We start from the raw sequence: 24317 nt of genomic DNA, 5'->3' as shown, positions 1-24317 counted from the left end.
AAAATCATAACAATCACTTATTATATTGGGTCATACAAAAATCACTCATCTTCCTTTTTCACTGGCTTCAGATCGTACTTTGCATGGAGTTCTTCGGGAGAATATCTAAGAACAAAAAGGATTCATAACATTAATAATAATTTAATATACCTTTACAAAATTACTACAAAAATAAGCGAAATATATTTCGGTAAACAAAAATCATTTTTGCAATAACGTAAGGTTTTAGCGATTCTTTGTTGCATTTTGTTACCGACTATCATCAGCAAAAATTGAATTACCATAAATTTGCTTCTGATGCTTAAGAAATAAATAAACTAGTTATGATTCAATTTCAATAATAAAAATAGTTATTTTTTATAATGTACCAGCTCGAATTAATGAATAATAAAATGATTCAAAAGATGTACTGTTACCTATTTACCTTTGGATATTATTAGCTCTATTACGAAATAGTATTGGTTTCAAAAATGTTCAAATTAAAATATTTATAATAAATATAATTTAACACACACACACATATATATATATATATATATATATATATATATATGTGTATGTATGTGTATTATATATGTAATATAAATATGTAATAAGATTTAAATTATATTTAAATATGCCTATAAATATGTTTGTATATGATATGTTAATTAAGGTGACCATATGTCCCGGTTTGGGACAGTCCCGGATTTCCACCTTGTGGCCCGGGTTTTTCTAAAAGCAATATTTGTCCCAGATATAGATCTTTTGTCCCGGAATGTCCAGTTTTTTTAATTTTAATAGGTAAATTAACAAAATACAAGAGTTTTATACAAGGCTCAAAAGCGAGAAACACAGAGATAAAACATAGATAAAAAAGTATTACATGTAAATGAATAATAAAGTTGTTACTAAAAGGCCGCAGTTCCGATTAAAAAAAATCATATAAAAACTGATTTTTAGTGTTTTCTTGTAGCATTTGTTGCAACCCCCCCCCTCGTGTCCCGATTTAGCGTAGCTAAAAATTATCGTCCCGGTTTTGACTTAAAAAAATATGGTCGCCTTAATGTTAATCCATATTATGTCCTATATAAATCTAAACTTGGATTTATTTTCATAAATCAAATTAAATTATTTTTAGAGGATATACTAGTCTAGAAGTTTTAAAAAATCGATTTTTTTCAATATCTTCAAAGTTTATCTATTTAATAAATATGTGTATAAGAGGTTTTTTGTCAAAATTTCCATACTTTCGGAAATATAGCTGTTTGATCACAATAATTCTCATGCGTTTACTTCCTTCGCAAAACTTTAAACGCGTTTTTCTAGAAAATATCTTTTTCGATATGATACCCACGATTTCTGAACTTCTACTGAACTTAACGATTTACTTTACAGATTTTTGAAGAATCTTGTTTATAGACTTCTCTTCGAATGAACTACTCTCATCTTCAAATTCCGATGTTTACGATTTTTTTAAATTCTATCTAGAGTATAAAAAAAATGTAATTTTTTTCCAGACAGTCGCTATTTTCGTGATTTTTTCCGTAGTTCATACCAAAGCTATTTTCATGACTTGTTCGTAGTTCATACGAATATGCCATCATTCTAGATTAATAATCTTTATTTTATTTTTAAATTCAATTTTTTCTATATTTTTATAACATGAATTAATAACGTTTAAAAAATGGATAGTAAAAATATTGTTTGCCTTTATTGAGGCCTTCCAAAAATAAAATTTATGTCTCTAAACAAGAATACCAAAAATTATGAATTTCCAAATCTTCAATGATTTTAATAGATAAAAATCGCATTTTTTATTTAACACTTTATGTCAATTTCTTATATAAACTTATTAGCTTTGTTCTAATCCTACAAAAATAGTACGACTAAACGAGTAATAAAAATTTAGTAGTGGATTATTGGTCAATAAAATGATAATATTTTTAGAAGCACTGAGAACATCGAGTATAATTCGAGTACATATTTTATTATGAATGATTAATAATCTTTATTTTTTCATCATATTATTTAGAAGCCTAATAATGATTTATGAAATCAAATGATGAACTAATAATGTTCAAAAAAATGGATAGTAGAAACATTGCCTGCCTTTATTAAGGCCTTTCAAAAATAACATAAAATTTGTGTCTCAAGACTAGAATACCCCTTTATAAGTTTCCAAATTTTCAAGAATTTAATTGTTCAAAAATGACATTTTTTAATTGATTCCGTTTTAAAAATTTAGTAATATTTTATGTTGCATATATCAATTCATTAGCTTTGTTCTAATTCTACGAAATTAGTATAAGTAAACGAGTAATAAAAATTTAGTAGCGGATTATTGGTCAATAAATTTTCTTTTTTAATTTTATTTGAACAGCAATCAGAACTAATGGGTTCTATGAGCTGTTGTGAGTAAGTTCTTACAAACTACGTTTGTTTTATTACAGATAGCAACCCAAACAGTTGTCACATCTCTGTATGATAAATTTTTATTACAATCTCTGTAATAGGGCAAGTATGGTGCAACAATGCCGGGTGAGGGCTATTTTCACTTGGAAACATATTGCTATCTATATTTCCAAGTGAAAATCGTTGTCAACGTTGCCTGACAACAGGCTGCTCTCAGTGGGAATCGAACCCGGGACCTCTGAAACAAGTCCCGTCGCTCTTAACCGCTTACCTACGGGCGAGCCTTGTCAATAAAATTATAATATTTTTAGAAGCACTTAAGGACATCAAGTATTTTCTTTCTAATTCGGGTACTTTTTATTTTTCAACTTAATCAGCATTGGCACAACATTGTACATAATGTGTTCTAAGCCAATATGAGTAGAATCACGTTAATTTTGTTTTCAATATCTTTTATGGTTACGTCAAAAAGTTAGTTTGAAAGAATGGACCACTTTGGCATCTTTTCAATGAGATCTCGGCCATAAGATGAAGTTGAAAATTTTATCTCGTTTTTTTTAAAAAAAAAATAGTATATCCTTTTTCAAAAAAAAAACCCTTAATATGGCGTATAAATATAAAAATATTAGGATGGGGCCGATTCTGTATTGCCCATACCCTTTTATTATGAATCAACTCAAATGTAATAAAAAATTAAACAGAACAACATATACAACGCAAAACAAGTTACACAAATTAACATGTATAATAAAAGGTAATTTAGGTTTTATTTAGACTTCGATCCACTTACCCCAAATAATTCTGTAGATCACAAACAAATCGATATACATATCTCTTCCCAGCCGTTTTGTGAATTATATTCTTATCGTAATAATAACGTAAACCTCTAGATAATTTCTCATAGTTCATTTTCGGTTTATTTTTTCTCACGCCCCATCTCCTTGCCACTTCATCAGGATCTGTTAATTTGAATTCCCAGCCATCGCCAGTCCAAGAAATGAAAGGCTGGCAATTCTTGTCCATTAAAAGTTCTAGTAAAAACTGCCATAATTGTATTGGACCGGACCCTAGTGAAAGAAATTCACAAATCAATCACAAATAAATTAATACTTTAAGAGTAGTAAGTTGTCATTGTTGAGATAAAATGCCTTACATGGATGTGTTATTCTAATTAAATTTTGTGGTCAGTTGGATACGACACGACCCTTGACCCGCATATGTTCCAACAATATTAAATATTAAATTTTCTTATATTGTTAATAATTAGTATGCCAGAAAATGACCAACAAAACTTGACTAAAATTTAATTGACACCAAAATTATGGGAACTAATTAATGACTAAAGTTGCATTTAGTCAATACAGACTTATGCATTAATAGTTAAAAATTATTACAACTTTAGTTACTAATTTATTATTATTACTATATTTTTAATTTCTCAAAGGAGAAGTTTGTTTTCAAAAAAAATCCGATTTGCTAATTTTATGTTTTCTCGACGTTTCAAGCCTGGACCGATTTTAAAAATTTAAAAGCCATTTGATGTATCTCAATGAGGAATATCGTTTGTCAGTTTTGTGCCACGATCTGCCGAGCCGTTTCTTTCTAATTTAAAAAAAAGTGTTAACTTTTCGTGGACATTTAAGCTCATGAACTAAGTTTACACTTGCACAAACCGTATGTTACTTTAGGAGTCTAGTATTAATTTTATTTATATTATTAATTAATTTTAATTTTATTATTATTTGCTTCTATTTTATATTAAATCATAATAGTACGGATATTATTTTCATGTAAATTCTATCCTTTGTACTCTTATTTATTTACATTTATGTTATTATTTATCAATATTACTAGATGTTAATTATTTAACAGTTGTAATAATTATTGAAATTAAAAAAAAAAATAAGCTCATACTACCGAATCGATTTTAAAAAATCAAAAACTGTTCGAAAGATATAAGTTGGGAATGATACTGATTAGTTTAAGATGAAAAACTACCGAGCCGTTTTCGTAATTAACCGGTAAAAAAAACGTAAGCTGATTTTTATGGAACTTTTTTTTGGCGATGTATATCATGGTCTTATAGAACTTACAGAACTTACAAGTAGTTTAATTTTAAAAATTCATCAAAGTTCGAGAAAATGAGTAGTTTTTTTGACGTTTGTTAAAATTAAAATTAGACGATTTACTTTTGGTATAACAATAGAATACTTGGTCTTAATGAACATACTAAACCATTAAAGTCATAATAAAACTGGTCCAATTATAAAAATTATTGATTTCTGAAAATTTGCTTTTAGAAAATACTCCGAGTTAACGTGTTCGTTCGTTTTCAAATATGTGTAACAACTCCACTTGGAAAACTTTTAATCACTAATAAATTATTTTATTTTTTATTGATTAAGTCGATTATTTATACGCATCGAAAAGTAACTTGCCTTAAGGCAAAATACCAATAATAGTAATAATTGTTTTTTATATTGTTTTATATCCACTGATGATGACAAAATTATACGTCGAATCGTATAGAAAAAATAAATATGCTTTGAAATCTTATTTTTTGCACTTGAATATTTTATACATATACACATACGAGTATATATATTTTTGATGTTGAAATATGTGAGACAAATTCTTCAGAGCAATACAAACAAAAATTTCAGGAAAGAAAGTAAATAAAATAAAAATAACGAAACGCATTAAAGCAGTTTAAACTAATTACATATAACATTGAGAAAAGACTCACATTTAAGATGAAGTACTTCTAAATACTTTGATTCAGTTGTACAAAAACAGTATCAATAAAAGAAATGATACCTCTTCACTTTGTGAAAACTAACAAGTAATTTTAAACAATGATTCTAAATTCATTTTTTTTAAGGGCAATTTTTTCTTATCTATTTTTATTGTATTTCTTCTCAATGGTGGTTGATTAAACATGATATAAAAATGTATGTCGAAACGTATGGAAGTAAAAAAGACTCGTATATATATTAGATAGTTGACCCTTAGATTTGTATATTTTATGTTACACTGAGCTTCAAAAAATAATCCAATAGTAATGAAAAACAAAAAGTATATTAAAAAAATGTAATGTTTATTGTCAACTTTTCTTAAATATGTACGTTTCACCTGTTAATGATGTCTTGATTAGAAGATAAATAAAAAAACACTAAAAATAGTAAAAATATAAAACTAATGGATTATATTATAAATACTGAAATTGCATTAATAATAATAAATTAATTAATTAATACAAATACTAAAATTATATATTTTACTCTATATAATCATAAAATTTAAATTTAATATGTCAAAATTGAAAAGGCTTACTACTGGGCAACCTTTTAGATCTAATATTTAATATTTTATATATCATCACAATTACTGAATGTCTTCCTTTTTGTAAAAACAGATTGTAATTCAATAAAGAGAATAAAAAAAATAATATATTCTAAATATTTTACCTGTAAAACAAAGTCCTGTATTTCCATAGGTGGCTCCCGACATCATATTCTGTTTATCCAACATTGATGGTCCTAAAAGACTTTGAGGTGGTCCTGTGCTGGACATGTGATGTGGATGATAAGGCCCACTTGGTCCCATAGAATGTGGGTCTGTATGTTGATGTGCCTGCTGCGGTGTCTGGGAAGGCCCTAGACCTGGCTGGGACCACTGGTCGTAAGGTATACTATTTGGAACTGTTTGGAAAGGCCCTGCGTCGTACGGAGTATAGGGTTCGGAGTAGTCGTTGTACCGAGCTGGGGAAATACCATATTAAACGTTAGGTAAGGTAGTAATAAACAGTAAACATTATTATCATTTATTTTATTATTAACGATTCATTCACTAAATAACATAATTAAAACATAAGAATGCAAATTAATACACACAATTAAATATAACAGAATTGAAACAAGTACAACAATAGACATCAAGACATAAATCAAGATATATGAATGCTACAAATTTTCACATTAAACTGCCAATCGATATTAAGATGACAATAACTTCAAACGGAAAATAAAGAAATTTTATAAACAAATTGAAGACGAAAAAGATATGAGATATTTAAAGATATTTTAATTATAATAAATATTATATTAATGTATAATGAAATAGACATGATATGTATACATAAAATATGAAAATTGTTTCAGAATCTCTCATACCACACACGCCTGTTTGACAGGGATATGAAAATAATATATCAATAAAAAAAACTATTAACATTGAAACATTTTAACTTATTGATATATATATTATTTATATAGCATATCTTACTACGCTAATTAAGTTATCTATAAACATTAAACTATATTAAGAATTTGAGTTAATTATTCAGTGCCTTGTATAAGATGAAGTCTTGACTTCTGTCTCATAAAGGATCTATTAAAATAATTTGCGAAGTGCAGAAATCGACATGAAGTAGCGTATTATGCGAAAAATCGTGTAAAAATATATTAATAATAAAGTAATTTTGAGGATACTTTATTAGAATAAGAGTAACATTGAGGATAATTAAGTTGAATTACGCGACAAAATTTAAATAATATAATATTAAGATAAGTTTGCTTATTTAAAACTTCTTAATATAATTTAATAAAAAAATTGTAAAATTAAAAGATATATATTTTTAAAAAATACATATAAAAATAAGAAAAAAAACTTCGCCCAACGTGGGGCTCGAACCCACGACCCTGAGATTAAGAGTCTCATGCTCTACCGACTGAGCTAGCCGGGCTTGTTGGCCAAGCGTTTAATTTTCACAAGCATTCTGGTTTCACAGTACTAATTAAGTGCAGAGTATTATACAGTTAAAAATTAATCTTTAAGATTAAGCTGAAAATTGCACTAACAATTAATAATATAAATTTTTATTACAAGTAAATTAAAACAAATTTTAACGGTTTCAAATAAACAATTTCGGAACTCACAATCGGTATTATTAGATGATCAATATAAATAAATGAAGTATGTATTATAATTAACTAAAAAATATAATTAAAGAGAATTAAAGTAAATTAAAGGAATTAAAGCTTATCAATTAATGTATTTCAAATATAGAGTCTATTTCAAAACAAGTATTTGCTGCGATTGACAATACATTCTTGCCAAACAACGATGCCAGAATCTAAAATCGAAAATTTTTTGCCTAGTAACATACGATTAAGTATATTTTTACACATGCAAAAACATTTAAACTTTGTTTTAAAATATATCAATGATATTTATATATTAGGATTAAAAAATATATAAAAATAATAGAAAAAGTTAACTACAATCAGGGTAACATTTCAAAAAAATATAATCTTTCAGACTGCAGAATGTACTAGAACTTCATTGATGTCCAACGTAGTATTAAATTATTTATTAAATCACAGCAGTGATGTACAACAGTAAATATTATAATCAAGTCATTTATCTTAATTCATTAATTTATTAAATATCTCATATTAAAAAAAATTCTAACTATAATAGAGTATACCTAAGGCTTATCGTTAGTAACTTAAGGGGGTGTTCTAGTCTATAATTAAAAAAAAAGATTTTATTTTTTTCTATAGGTTCAAGATACTATTCATGAATATGCGTTTAATAGGATTTTTCAAAATTTAAGTTATTTTTGGAAATATAGCTGTTTCACACCATAATCTTGTTTCCTTCCTCCGCAAAACTTTAAACGCGGTTTTCTCGAAACTGTCTTTTTTAATATCCAGGATTTCTCAAATTCTATTAGACTGATTTACTTGAAATTTTTGAAGAGTTTTCTTTATATATCCCCAACCAATTTTGACTATTTTTAAAAAAATCGAGAATATCAAAAAAGTTATAAAGCTTTTCTTCAGACAGTTGCTATTTTGTGAAAACATTTTTTTAACTTGTCAGTGGTTCATACTATAGCGACTTCATTCTAGATTAATAATATATATTTTTTTCCTTCAGATTATTTAGAGTGCTATAATCATGGGTCTGGTGCCTATATTATGATCAGGTCCCTATTTTTTAGAACCCTCACTTTCCCAACTTCTAGGCTAAAAAAGCTTAAAATTTTTGAATATTTGCATTTTTTTGTATTCTCAAAACATTAATTCATAACTTGTAAAAGAATTAGCAAAAACAATGTTCGTGATTTTTACGTTTTTACAAACCCATAAAATTCACTAGATTCTCTTATAAAATTCACTAGACTTCAATAATCGGAGGTTATTAAGTATAGGTTTAATTGATTACTTACCACGTCCATAACACGACCCTTTTTGATAATGTGCTGCTGGAGCCATCTTATGGTCCTGCATAACCGGATAAAACTCTGGCGATCCGGCAGCATCTTGCTGCTGCTGTTGATTTGTCACTTGATATCTGTACCCTGTTGTATCGGTTGCTGTAGGAAGACCAGCTGGAGGTAATTGCTCTTTGTTATTGTTACCGCCATAATGCGACGTCAATTGCTGCTGATGATAAGGCGATGAGCCGGTTACAGCAGAACATATGTCGTCGGTGGTACGAAGACCGTATGCGGCTGCTTCTGTCAATGAAAAAATAATGTAAATCGATTATTACATATTAGTAAAAATATTACTAGACAAGTACTTATATCCAGTGGTGTTGTCGAGCCGGAACGCGCCGGAACGTCGTTTCGGCAAATCATTTTTGGCAAGAAACGCGTTCCGGCAAGAAAAAATATAAAAAAATCGCTACATACGGAAAATGATTTAATAAGTAAATTGTATAAATTATTATTCAACTAATTTTTATTAAATGTTCTTATTATTGTAATAAACATACATGTATGTGCACACAATGGGTTTTGTAATAATTTTTGTTTCTCTCCTTTTCGAACGGAACCGGAAAAAACATGAGAACCGGTTTATGAACCAGTTATTAAATTTTAGCGTTCCGACAAAAAATATTAGCACAACACCACTGGTTTTATCAAAGTCGTTTTTAATTTAGTTACAAATTGAGGTGTATGAACTGAAATATTAATTACAATACAGTAGTGTATTTCAAATTTCACATATGTTACTTTAAGACCGAAAAGTGTCTGACGCCCTAATATTTCGGATATAAGTTGGACTTGTTTCGGACATAGCGGGCGTTAGTCGAATAAAATAAATAATTTAAGACATTCATATAATGGAAATTGATTGTAGCGAAAAAAGCAATTCTATAAATACAAAAGCATAAGAACTGCAAAAAAATTTAATATTTTAATAATTGGATGAATTTTTTGCCATCTAAGGCAAAAATGTAAGCCGTTCGATCGCTTGTAAATTTTTACAATCCAACATTTATTGGTAATTTTTTTTAATCATTGTTTTATTGACATTTATTTATTGGTAAATTAGTTGACAATTTATAGCAAAAGAGTTAGCCCGATATTTCAATAGACTTATTGTCTAAATTTCTGCCTACAATTTGAGATTTGTATGCATATTCATAGAAACTTTGATCTTTTAAAAATCTGATGAAGGTGCTGTGGAATTGATGATCACTCAATTATTGATTAACCTGGTAGTAGATTAAAAAATTGTAATCCTAGACTAGTAATTCCCAACGTGGGGCACACGCCTCACCGAAAAATCCATTCTTAAATTCAAAGGAGGGAGGCAAATTAAAAAATTACACGAATTTAACCCACTTGCTTTGGGCGATTTGAATGTAAATTGTAAATACTGTTAAAACTTCGTTAAATATATTATGATCATTGTTTAGTTTAAGTGAGCACAGGATGCATGTGCAAATCATTTATTTTTTCCATATATATTTCCATAGCTTAGGTAAATAAGCATCCCTGTTTAGGTCTAATGCAAACTTTCTCAATATTACGTATTATAGAGAAAAATCCAAATTCTGTATGTATTAGTCTGTATATTTATAAATTGCTATCCCTTCTAGACAGCGGTATAATAATTTTTATATTATATTTTTAAATTTAGAATTTTTAGAATTCAGTAAGTTGCGAGACTAAGAACATCTTAAGAAAATGAGCTCGCACAAGTTACTCAAACATTTAATAAAATTTATAGTTCTATGTCTATTGTCGCACAGTGCACACAATCGTTTAAAAGTGCAGTAATTAATTTTCTATGAAGTGATAACGGCAAAGGCAGCAGTAAGGTGTAATCAACGCCTTAACGGATATTTTAGATATTTAATACCGAGATAAAATTTTTTATAGAAAAAATAGTATTTATAAACTAAATCTTATATTTATTCGCATTTCTTATACACTAACACCTACATCATAAGTTCCTATTCGTGTATTTTTATAGCCTTACGTATGCCTATACGTCGCATTCTATACTAAACGCCTTACATCTATACCATACGCTATATTTAATCATATATTCTCAATCCCTACATTGTATACCGAATACACCTAACCTATATCTACTATATATCCTATTACCTATAATTTTCCTTACACGATACATTATTAACCCTACCGAGAATCGAACCCGGGTCCGCCGCGTGACACGCGACAACCTTATCCACTAGACCACCGTAACGCTACAATCAATCGTCTTTTTTCGCGTGTCGTCGCGCCACCTTAGTATTAATCACGTAATTAATTAGAAAATGACCCGCGGAAACAACAGTGCGTTCTATATTATATTATCAATGGGGGTACCCGATAGGGTAGTGGTTAAGGTGCGCGACTTCCACGCGAAAGTCCCGGGTTCAATTCCCGGTATAGACAATAGATAGGTAGAGATAATACATAGGGCGTAAGGTAAACCTATATAATATAGGTAAATATATAAATGAAACAGTAATATTTATAAGAAGTAAAAAGTATGTAGGTATATAATAAGTTAATAGTTATATAATAAGTTATAATAATGACGGTGTAGGTATCTCACGGTATGATTGATAATAGATATCTATCTATGATATACAATAAAATAGTATAGTATGATAGGTAATAGGTTATCTATCGTATTATTAGGTTAAGTAATTATTAAGTCTTATAAAGTATTGGAATAAATCTTGAGTACTTTTATATCATAATAAATACCTGTAAGTATTAATGAATACAAATAATACCACAATAAATATAATTAATGTTATTAAAGAATATAAATTATGTACTCAATGATTCCCTCATACTTGTACAATTTAATTTATAGAGTAGCTGTATATAATAGAGTTAATTATATAAGAAGTCAATATATTAGATTTGTGAGTTCTTATCGAAATATATCAAATTTATTGAACCGGTTTATGAACCGGATTTTAAATTTTAGCGTTCCGGCAAAAAAAAATATTAGCACACCACTGCTTATATCTAAGTATACTCATTGTTTTCTTCCAAAATGCCGTTTTTTAGTTTTTGCTTTATAAGCCAGCAAAACTTGTCTTTCTTTTATTATAAACCAAATGGACATCTTCGTATTGAAAATACTAATTGAATATTGTTGAATCAAAACTGGGACAACACAAGAAGGTAGACGAAATAAACTTCCCGCAAAATAATTTATTTTTATAAATAGCACACCAATTATGCATGCATTTTATTTACTTTTATATTCCAAGTTCGTAAAACATGATTTATTAGAACATGTGAATAAAAAAGAACTACATAATCCGTTATTTTATGTAATATGTAAATCTTTGGCAAGCGTATTCAAACACAGTTTTTCTTGTTTCTCAAGACTCACAAATGCGGGCTTTTCCCAAAAATTTAAATTGCGATTTGTTGTTTTAGTGTCAGATTTAATGTATTCATTTATTGTGATAAGTATCCCAGATGTGTTAGTCACGGTCATAGGACGCATTCGGAAGCTCTATAAATATTAATTTAAAACAATGGTTAATAAAAAGTTGGGTATACAGTGTACCCTTTTTATTTAAAAATGTTAAATATATTATCATTAATATTATTAAAAAATTTAGACAAAATTAACAAATACAAGGTTATAAAAGCAAAAATTTCGAAAAACATCCTATAATAAAAATCAATTATAACCGACCATCAATCGTCGTTAGCCATTACATTTTAAATTAATTTTAATATTTGAATTTCAATTTTATCGTAACTCTGGATGAAAAATTCAATACTCTTCAATGTTTCACATAACTTGAACATAAATATTTGTGTCTTTACTATCAATATTAACCCTTTTCGTAGACACCTCAATCCAGTACCGGTGCATACACAAGGGGTCCAGGAGACCCCAACGGTATTTAAAGGATCGTAGTGGGCTATTGGTAAAAATGGTCCTTTTTTTTTGAAAACTATGTAACTCCGTAAATTTTAACGATAACTAAATTTTCCTCCCGAGAAAACTACAAGCAAAAAATAGTATTTTTTGCAAAAAATACAAAATTAGATGCTTTAAAAAAGCATTAATTTTTAAAAATAAACATGACCCATTTTTTAATGTGAAAAATTCTTTAATTTAAATAAAAACTCTTTATTTTTCTTTAAAAAAAAACATAACTCCGTGAATTTTAACGAAAACTAAGCTATCCTTCTTCAAAAATAACAAACAGATATAGTATTTTTTGCAAAAATACAATAAAGGATGCTTAATTTTTTATTAATTTTTAAGGACGAACATGATCCATTTTTGAGTGTGAAAAATTCTTTAATTTAAATAAAAATTAGAGATATATGAAGTTCTTTGACAAAAAGGACTATGAAGTCAAAGAGTTTCATCAAATTTGACTCTAAAGGCGTTGGGGCGCAGTAGATCCCAGGAGTAAGGGTTAATAATAATATATCGTATTAACAAAAAAAAATATTATTAATATATAACATATTTTAATGCGTTTTTACGAAAGTGGAAACGTACGGATAGATTAGATTTTTTCTGCCATAAATATAAATATCAGAGTACGAAAATAACTTGATCATTTGAAAACTATACCATTTTTCCTCTGAAATTTGCCATGAATATACAATATATTTTCCAACATATAAAAAAAATGTTTATAACAATCGGCCAAAAACTAAATTATTTTTAATTTTAATATCAGTAAAGCTGAATTCCGAAAAAAATGACACTAAGTAACAGTAGATCATAGTATTAGATAAAATTAATCATATTATATTTTAGACAAAAGGCCCATCAACTCGTTCTCTACGAGCAAAAATAAATTACAAAAATAACAATGATATTCTTGTTTTATCTTCACATTACAGGCGCATAACATATCTATGAAATGATTATATTAATAAGTCATATGAGAACAGAATAGAGATAAAGCAGCACAAAAAATCCCACACTAAACGATAACATTCGAGTTAATCACAAAAGCTCTGTACAATAGTGACCACCATAGCAACATTTTGTAATTTTTATCTAAAACCGCATTCGGAAGATAAAGGACACTGAAGCTCGAAATGGTTTAAAGCAAATTATGTGAACCACACATACATTTCTCATTTGTCAGCAAATTTCATTTTAGATGCGATAAAAAATTGTTAGCAATAAAACTGCACAAAATGTTGTTTTTTGGATAGCAACTAATCATTTCTGATTTTATGCTTGTCTATCAAATGCAGTAATTCCCTAAGTGGTCCACATAAACCCCTCGGATTCGTGACAACATTCAGAGGATTCAAATCAACAAAAAGAATCATACATACATTTAGACATTTATTTAAAAAAAATCGTTAATAGGTAAATAGGGGGTCCTTGGCAAAGCCCAATGGGTCCTCGAAACAAAAAATCTGGGAAACTATAATCTAACGGCTTCATAGGTCTAATTTGAAACTCAAAGTGATACAATTTTATCTAACATTTTCAACGTTGTAACTTTCAAAAGCCTGATTCTACTAGATGTACTTAAATATTGTATTTTGTAATACATATATAAAAATAAAAAATATTATTTCTAATAAAATTAATATATTTGTTAGAAATTCTGATTCCGAAACGACATTTCAGCAGTTTTGAAAATAGTAGGTATTGTTCAGTGCATATTATTTAAAGACTTTTTTCAGCAATTATTTATTACCGGAATATTTTCTTTTGTTTCCAAAAGCCAAATATATCTTGAATTCTAGAGGTCAACTCTTAAAAAGTCAGAAATGGTCAGACTCTTAGGAGGTCAGAAATTTCTGAATACTTCATCAATTCTCTTAAAAATGTGCAACTTCTCAAGGCAGTGCCCAAAACGGGCAATTTTCAATTTGAAATATACTTTTGATCTATATTTTCAAGTGAAAATAGACATCGATACTGCACGATACCAGGTTCAGAGCGTGGACCACACAAGGCAGTGCGTTGAGCCGTTACGCCATGGAACACCGTGTATTATACAAACATATAAAAGTTTATTTTCAATATAATGTGGCACTAACAAAATTACTTATCACCAGTTTTCAAAATAGTATTGTTGAGTACATAAGAGCTAAAAAAATTCTTTTCTCAGCTATTTCTTTTTTAAGTTATAGAAAAGTTTTTACTTATTTCCAAAAGGCAAAACATTTTAAATTCTAGAGGTCGACTCTTCAATTAGGTTGCTAATTGTTCAAGAAGCTAATTTATTTCTAACGCCTTTTCGAAGTACCATCATGATTATTAACATGATTATGATTCTTATCAGTTAGCACTCACCCTCTTTGAGTGGGTAGGGCGTCCGTCGTTGAACGGGTAAATGCAGGTAGGGTGAACCTGGTCCGTGTTGCACCTGCGCGCCAGGGTCGCCGGAACCAGCCGGCGGGGGAGACGAATCGGTGCCATGGTTGTTGTAACCTGGGAAAGAAAAGAGAAAAAATATTATATGAAAATATATAAGAAATATAGTAGAATACTACTCGATTATTGGTTCCAAAAATAATTATATTTTTGAACGCAAACGCATCCATTACTGTCGTCTACAGAAAGAGGAATACAAAAATTCGACAATTTTTTTGGCATTAAAAATAATTTGACTATTTTCATTGTTTCAGCTTATATTTAAAAAAAACTGGTTCGAGGGCAATTTCTTCAGGTGAAATAGTTATGTTATGTTATAGTATATCCAAATTAGTACTCATTTTTGAAATCTTTTTAAATATAGCGATTTACACTATATCGACTTCTAAAACCTCATCTCCAAATGGCACAGATGTCAAATAACAATGTTATAATTTTATTTATTTATTTATTTTTTATTCATTTATTATTATACAGCAATCAGAACAGTAATTACATTCTAGGAGCTGCTATGCTAAAGTATATAAATTAAAAAAGAATAAACTAGATAAGAATAAATAAAGATAACATTAAAATAGTAATTAAAAATAATAATCATAGATAATAATAATAATAATAAATAATAAAATAATATAATAATACTACAAAAAAATTACATTAATGTTATAATAACCTCATTTTTTTGTTGTCACTTCGTTGTAAATGCTGGCATGTTAATTGGACACTCCAAAGCGTGTTATTTCTATGTATCACTTTTGATTCCACTTTTATCGTGTTATTATGACAACACATCACAGGACTTTTAATCATTTATTTCTTTAAAATGTATTATTTAATAACCCTAAAAGTGTTAACAGAGAAGACACTTATAGTTAAAGTAACACACCCTATGTTGTCATATTATCACGCCAAAAATGGGATCAAAAATGACTACATAAAAACAACACGCTTTGGAGTGTTACATTAACACGCCAACATTTCGAATAAAGTTATTTTCTGACGTTTGTGACATTTAGAGGTTAGATATCAGAAGTCGATATAGTGTAAATCATACGATTGAACACGACAGACATAGCTCTTCGACTTTTGATTACCAAATATAGCATTATTCAACAAAAGAGACCGATATCGTACCTATTTCACTAGATAAATTGGCCTCTCAATGTGGTCAAAATCTATACATGCTTCAGAAGTTGTATTTATAGAAAATAAATTCATTACACTTAAAAAGGAATTATAAAACCTCATTTTTTATTATGGGCTATTATCGATAGCGCTACAATATTGATTTTATTCAAATGAAAAAAATATCTGTGTAACTTCTTAGGAGTTAAGAAGTTAAGACTTAATTTAAAGCTGGGTAACTTCTTAACTTGAAGCTTAGCATGAATAATTCGTATATTGCATTGCATTCAGAGTTCTTAATTGTACGTAGGAAACCATTAGAGTCGATATACAATTATATTATACTTGACATCGTGAGAGACAGAAAACGAATACTAATTTATTTGTTTTCAAGCTGAGATTTGACTAAAATTCGGTATGCCATCGCAAACTTTTGTTCCTGCACTATAGGGTCCTATAGGGATCTAGAGGGATAGATGAGCAAGTGATATTATAATAAAGTTAGCTTATATATGCGACTGGATCTATTGCAAATTGCAAGAGCAATTTGAAAATTTCTGGCACTGAATTGCGAGTTGTTATAATATACAAAAAATCGACGTTTAATCTATCTGATATGTAAAGTAAGAACTTTAAAATTTCAATATAAACTGCAAGTCCGGTCCTGACATGATGCGCCTCCCAACAATTATCGTCCGTCGGAGGTTTTGAATCAGAAATAATTATTTTGGAGTTATTATGGTCTGACGTCGTCGTTTCGATGCGATACTGAATTACGTACTAAACGAAGCGATGACACGAACCTTGAAACGGATTCATTCAGATGTTGCATAGTAATCACGGACCCGTACAGCACTATGTCACACGAAGATTCTCAAAATTTGAATGATTTGATTCAAAAAAACATTTCACTTGAATTGACGGAATAAAGAAAGAGTGAAAATTTTGTAAAGACAGGTCCAGGTGCTTCGGAGATACAATAAGAAAAGTTTGAAAAAATGGTGGTAAAAATGATTATTATGCTAATGCACATCAAATTAACAGGTTCGATTCCCGCTACCGCAAAGGTTGACATCAGGCGACTTTGATGTCAAATTTCCACTTGAAGTTATAGATCTCAAATATAGCGTCAAGTTAAAATCGCATCTCGTATGTAAAGTATCATATACATAATGCATATAAATGTCAGCAAACACTTCGAGTATAGTTAATTAGTCATAATTAGATTGGACAACTATTGGGTTGCCATACATTCAACAATCCATATAATAAAGTGAAAACAATTACTGAATGTCCTAAGTGTGACAGATTTTGATTAAAAAATGAAAAAAAACTTGCTTATTATAAAGTTGAATCCCGAAAAGAAAACTTTTATGATAAATACATTTTGATATGTAGATATGTAGAACATCGAATGTGATTTTCAATTTCTGATTAATTTTGCAGTGCCTTTAAACCTTGATAAAATACCATGGGTCTATTAATTAGTTTTTCGAATTAATTTTTGCATCTAGTTTAAAATTATTATCTTGAATAATTTTTTATTTCTTTTCTATGAATTACAATTTATTATTATAAAAAGAACATACAGCAATTTTGAGGGACCATAAGAAAAAAGTATAAAAGTATAATTAAGCATTAGAAATGTGTTTCGCTGTTGATGTTTCAAATAAAGGACATGAAATTTTTATTAGTTAAATTTATTTACCTTGTTTTATTATAAAAATTATTTGAAATTTATCAATATTTTTATTGGCTCAAGATACTGGGCTTTTATGCAAATATAAGGGTATTATAGAGTAAACGATGGAAAAATAATGAAGAAAAGTTTAACAAAGATGATTGCGAACAGAATATGATATATCAATAAGGAGGACTACAATTAATATATAATAGCTAATGATAATATAGTAAACTATAATAATGATAAAAATTTAATGTACAATATATTTTTAATTAATTAATTTTGTAGACTTTAGGAGTAGCTTATGGATGATAACAATTTGAGAAAACATTATTAAAAAAAAGTTTTTTGACAAAAAGTTGGTCGCAAAGAGGCATTTGGTTAACCGCTTAACTCTAGTTTTTTTTGTGAAGTGAGGTCAAAAAAACAGTTTTGTTTTTTATTAATATATCATAATATATAATCAAAACAATATAAATATATATTTGGTTATAAAAATATTGGTTAATAAATACAAAATTTGTAGTAAAATGCAAATTTATGAATTATGAAATTCATTTTTTGCTTATAACAGAAAATGTATATTATCCTGTGTTTTATAAAAGTTTTGAAAGCAATAAAGTCTAGGTTGAGTGAATAAATGCACTGACTTTTGACCAGCCAGTATAACGACAAACAATAGAGCACTCTTTTCAGTCTATACATATATTCGTTTGTAAAATTGGTATGCATATGTATGGCCGTCTCGAATGCAGACCCACTAATGTATTATCATTCGTTAATGCAGTCGCGCCGGTCTCTATGTGGGTGCATTTTGTCAGGGATTGACAACATTTTAATATTTAATAGATAAAAAGTTATCTTCATTACTTCAATATTAAAAAATCAATATTAGAGTTTTTTCGGACGTATTTTCGTTTTATTATATTGGCAATGAAGATGACAACCTTCATGGCATTGAGCTTTTACACGGAATAGTTGCTATCCCTGGTAGAGGGGGTAGCGGAGTTTTTAGATGGACTAATTGTCCACTTCTAAAAGTAAAGTCGGCAAAACAACATGTTTAATAAATAACCAATAAATATATCTTCTTTCATAATAACTTAGTGACAAATCAGTGATTGTAATAAGAACTGCAACAAATACATAATATACAAACAAATCAGTGTTTAAAACAGTCCACAGCTACATGGGTTAAATTATAACCCAACAACCTGAGTTTATCGAAGGAGAGTTAAAATAAATTCTATAACTACGTAATATAAATACAAGGTTATTTTTCTCAGGAATGTTTAAGGGTAACTTTTGAATTATATATCCATATTGCATTTAATACAATGTCAAGTATTTGTGCACTAAATTTCTTGCAAAGTGTAAAATAATCACTGTCTCTTAGTAATAAAAACCACATAATAATTACATCGCAATAAACTTATTTACAATTGGTTGACCAAGAAACATTTATTTGTATATATGTTTATAATCGAATGATTTTCTCTACCTACTAAATCTCTACTTTTTCATAATAAAAACTAAGCATATATAGGGTAAAATTATTTTCAATTGAATTAAATTAATTTTATTAGTTATACTTATGAACTTTCGCATTGGTATATCTCAATTAAGCAATACTAGGTAATTATAATAAAACGATAAATAAGTTACAACTATTACCGTAGGCTATTTAATTGAATTGAATTCAATTTGAATTGGTTTACAAGTTTATCAATGAGTCAATAAATCAGCCATTAAAAATAAAATTAGAATCTGTAAATGAGTTTTCAACATTTTCATCTCGGTTGTTAATGAATATTATTTATATTAGTCACTATTAAATTTTATATTTGATGTATGTTAAATATAATTATATGTATAAAAGTATAAAAATAATGGTTAATAAATAATTTTTGTTATTATACTAATCCCTATGAACTACATCACAACACTTGACACAAATCAAACAAACATCTAGCAAACTATGTTCAGTAAAATTCCCAGTAAATTACAGAGTCATTACAGAAATATTTTTTTTACTATTTTTCTAAATTTGTCATTTGTTCTTTTTTACCCCATATGCGGACAAACAGTTCTGATGCTTAATTTTTAAAGGAAATTTTAAAGCTTTAAAGGGATTTCGGATTTAGCTACGTTATTCGACGCATGCAAAATACAAACTTCATAAGCACATTATTTACAAAGATCACACTGTATATAACCTTGATCTAGTACCTAGTTCAAAATAAATATTTATCAGCAGAGATGGAATAGCCATGATTAATTTAATATATCTTCTCTAAAAACCGTTAAGAAAACTTTACTTAAAATTTTCTTAACGGTTTCCAAGTTGGATGTGAATCTAAAACCAACGATCCCATCGTTGTTCTTCTAGAAGTGGTGAATTTAACAATAAAGTCAAAGATCTGTTATCTCTAGCAGTTGAAAGAAATTTATATTTGAACACGAACAGGTGCCTTTATAACCCTGGGAATGTGTCGAACCAACTTAGAAATGCAATTGCGTATATTTGAAAGAGATGTTAAGAAATTACTATACTGTAAATTACTAACAGTGAAAGTCAGGGAAATTGCTTTACTAGTTTTATGCAAATTTGAAAATTTCAATTGCAGTTGAGAATAATATTTGAGGAAAATAATATATTCTTTATGGAATACTTTCATTGCAAGTTCATCTATTTTTATTATTTACTGTACTAATAAACATCTATAAACGTATCTACCATGTTTATAGATGTTTATTTTATCTCAGTTTATCTTAGTTGCGGAGGATTATCTAATAGTTATGATTTAAATCAAGTTCTTAATTGATGAACAAGAGAAATTGATTCAAATTAAACATAAGATGTTATTTGTGAATGTTAAGAGACCCATTTTTACTAAATTGATATATGTAGCTTCAATGAATGTAATTTCTAGCGTGCTAATTTATGGTATGCTGAACATTTCAGATAAAGTTGAAATTTAAAAAAAATGAGTTAAAGTTAAAAACTTAAATGAGACCACCGTAGTGTAATAGTTAAAATGTGGGCAAGCATTAAGAAGTCCCGGGATCAATCTCAATCTCAGCCCACTCGATGACAAATTGTCACTTGAAATAGCTTTCACATGAAATAGAATAGTTCACCATTGGGTTGCCCTATCGAAAAAGTACTAGGTTAGAACGTATACCAGCAAGCACAGCTAATGATTTTTTTTGAATAAGTTTGCAAATATTACTAGACAAATTAATTCATGCTGATAAATATTTGTTTACCAGATCATAATTCAATAAAAATGGGCATCATAAAACAATCATTAGAAAAGTATATATTAAATAAAATACTAATAAAAGTATATATAAAATAAATTCAACACATACTCACTAAATTCGACCTAAATTGCAAAATATAACAAAAATAATTAATAAAAAATAATAATTATTATATGACACTAAAACCATTTCAATTAATTCCAATCATAAATCTGGAATAACTTGTATATTACATGTTTCTTTTCCTTAAATTATTACATAATTAAACTTTGATATATGTTTATACAGAGTGTCCCAGAACTCAAGCCCCAAACGGGGTCATAGTAGGTATCTACCATAACTATTATGAAAAAAAAAATAGAAATAATTTTTACGGAGTTCGAAAATTATGAGCCTTTAAATCACGGTTAGGGTTCCAAAGTTTAAATAAACAAGACTAATAAAAAATTAGCCACAATAAACGAAAAATGGTGACAAATTGACCAAAGCTCTGCGTTGCCATTAAAAACTCGTAATTTTCAAACATGAGATATTTTTTTTCATAAGATTTTCAATATAGTTATGATAGATACTATCACCCCGTTTCGGCTTGACGTTGAGTTCTGGGACACCCTGTATAAATAATTGAGTGAGGTCTAATGTTCTTTAAACAAAATGATTTTTGCACAGCAAATGGTTTTCATTTGCACTCTGATTGGAAATGATTTCATTTTTTTTCGACATATAACACATTGGCTTTTAGTTTGCTATTGCCAATAGCACTAAGTTCCTCCTTTAAAACATTACTTGTCCTAGGAGTTTGATTGAAAGCTTCGTGTATGCACCAGTGGGCTATTAGTATTTCTAATATTCTTTTGTTTGTAAATTTATCATAGAATAGTATTTTTGACTTTGCATATAGGTAAAAGAGAATAGAATAATAATAATACGGTCGGCTATAATAATATAATATAAATGTGGCACAATAGAACAAAAGGGGAACTCATTGAACGCTTGGATAAATATATTGCGTACATAGGTGTACTGAAACAGAGAACTCGTTGTCCTATTACTTGCAGGATTACAAAATTCGTTTCATTATTCGCAGATCGAAAAAAGAGAATATCATTGTTTTAGTATATAGATAAAAAATTGTGCATTTCTAAATGAATCCTAATAGTAAGAAACATTGATCAATACACAATATTTGTAAAACAAACACAAATTTTCGTTTGCCATAAATATATTCATTTATTTAATTTTTTTAATTCTAGTCCAGTTATTTAAGCTTAAGTTAGGTAAGAATCTCGGAATTCGAGATACCCAGCTGTAAGTATGTAAATACTTGTATATTGACACCTAAACCTACATGTGGTAGGGTGTACGCAACAGATGTAGGTTTTGAGACAACTTCTAGGGTGTCAATATACCTACAAGTATTTACAGACTTACAGCTGGGTATCTCGAATTATGATGTGAACTTACTATAATGACTGGACTATTATACTTTATTCTACAATCTGTTTATAAAAAAACATTAAGTAGAGATTGCTGACAAATATATGATAAATTAATGTTGATTACAAATTAGTATCAAATAATTTAAAATAATATATTTAAACTTATTAATATTATAAAAATAATGTTTTTTTTAATTATTATTTTTATTGTGGCAAACGTTCATATAATGGTCAGTATAGTTCAATATAACCTAATTTTTATTTTATATCATATTAAAGATATCCAAATATTATATTCTTCTGAGTAAAATCAATTTTAAAATTTAAACATCCTAAATCAGCAACAAATCTTACATAAAATATAGTCTTCCATCCATCAAAGTATATAGTAGTCTGATATATTATTAGAGATTTTTATTTATTCAGAATATTATTAGATACATTATTAGGGATATTTATATTTATTTAAACAAAAGTTTATTATTATAATGTCGTGAAATAAAGGTTTCATTTATATTTCATAAAATATGAATTTCATTACAATTAAATGATCAGCTTTTACCTCAGGACGAACTAAATCCAAGCTTTCACCTTTTGCACACTATCTCTAATATTATGCGTTTTATAAAGCATTTTAAAAAAAATCGTTCAACATTTTTTTTTTAAATTTAAAATTTCAGTATCGACTCAAAAATTTTCAGTCAAATAAAAAATAAATTTCCAAACTTAGACCGACAGACAGAACGACAAAACCATAGTAATAAAATTTTATTCATTTTATTACTAAAAAAATCATTATATAAAATCAAACTACATATATATATATATATAAATGTCTTATTGTTAGATAATCATTAAATGTCTTATTTAATTCAATATACATTTGATTCAATATTTCATTTAGAACTTATATGAAGATGTTGTTTTGTAATTAACATTTTTATTACCAGATTGCTACAATATCCTTTATATAGGAAAGTCATGATATACATCGATTGATTAAGAACTGGTTGATTGAAATCATTAAAATAAAAAAATTAATAGGCATAAGATAATGAACATGTGTAATGAAAACAAATTATATTTATATATTTGTGCGTGTGTGTGTATACAGATCAATGATCATCTGAAGGTTAATCAACATGTGGATAAATTATTTTATAGTTTATAATTTTATATCCACTATAAACAAAATGATAATTAAAATGTAACATAAATTATTGTAATAAATTAATTACTATTATACATATATATAATTTGTTTAATTAATTTATATATATAGTAAATATATATATATATATATATATATATATACAGTAGAATCCGCTTAGTATGACATCGAAGGGACGCCGAAATCTCGTCATACTAACCGGTCGTCATTAAAAGCGTACTGAAGAAAAACTTTTTAATATGCAAATATGTTACATGTTTCAGTAATTTAAAAGAAAAGCCTATACAAACGTTTTAATTAAAAATAAAAATGACACATTAAAATTTAATATAAAATAGAATTGACATATGGTAGGGCGGGGGCACAACGGTCCAATTTGACTTATGGCAATTATATACATGCATACATAATTCCTAATTATATAAATATTAATTAAATAGTTTTTACTATTTTTTAAACATTTGGTATCTGACCCATTTTACCTCACATACGGGGTAAAGTGGAACAACCAGGGGACAAACAGATGCAATTTCTTCTTTTAAATTTTAAAGGCATTTTATGCTACATTATTGAACCAATGCAAA

General features: G+C 27.9%; 1 protein-coding gene and 1 non-coding gene across 2 annotated transcripts in view; both read right to left on the bottom strand.

Annotated features, from left to right (window-relative positions):
- LOC113384810 (ETS-like protein pointed) overlaps nucleotides 1-24317 on the bottom strand; it is a 124924-nt gene continuing 100607 nt past the window's right edge. The window contains exons 5-9 of the mRNA XM_026622572.1: nucleotides 14967-15104; nucleotides 8630-8920; nucleotides 5862-6155; nucleotides 3185-3461; nucleotides 1-105 (exon numbers count right to left, since the gene is read on the bottom strand). Of these exons, the coding sequence (XP_026478357.1) occupies nucleotides 42-105; nucleotides 3185-3461; nucleotides 5862-6155; nucleotides 8630-8920; nucleotides 14967-15104 (1064 nt within the window). The 3' untranslated portion in view covers nucleotides 1-41. The remainder of the gene's footprint in view (nucleotides 106-3184; nucleotides 3462-5861; nucleotides 6156-8629; nucleotides 8921-14966; nucleotides 15105-24317) is intronic.
- On the bottom strand, nucleotides 7066-7138 carry Trnak-cuu. Its single transcript has one exon. It is a non-coding gene; the product is annotated as a tRNA-Lys (tRNA).

This window comes from Ctenocephalides felis, unplaced genomic scaffold (assembly GCF_003426905.1).
Source record: "Ctenocephalides felis isolate EL2017-DRISC unplaced genomic scaffold, ASM342690v1 CF-g0.4_SCAFFOLD_03571, whole genome shotgun sequence".
Classification (NCBI taxonomy): Eukaryota; Metazoa; Arthropoda; class Insecta; order Siphonaptera; family Pulicidae; genus Ctenocephalides; species Ctenocephalides felis.
This window is presented reverse-complemented; position numbering and strand designations above follow the sequence as displayed.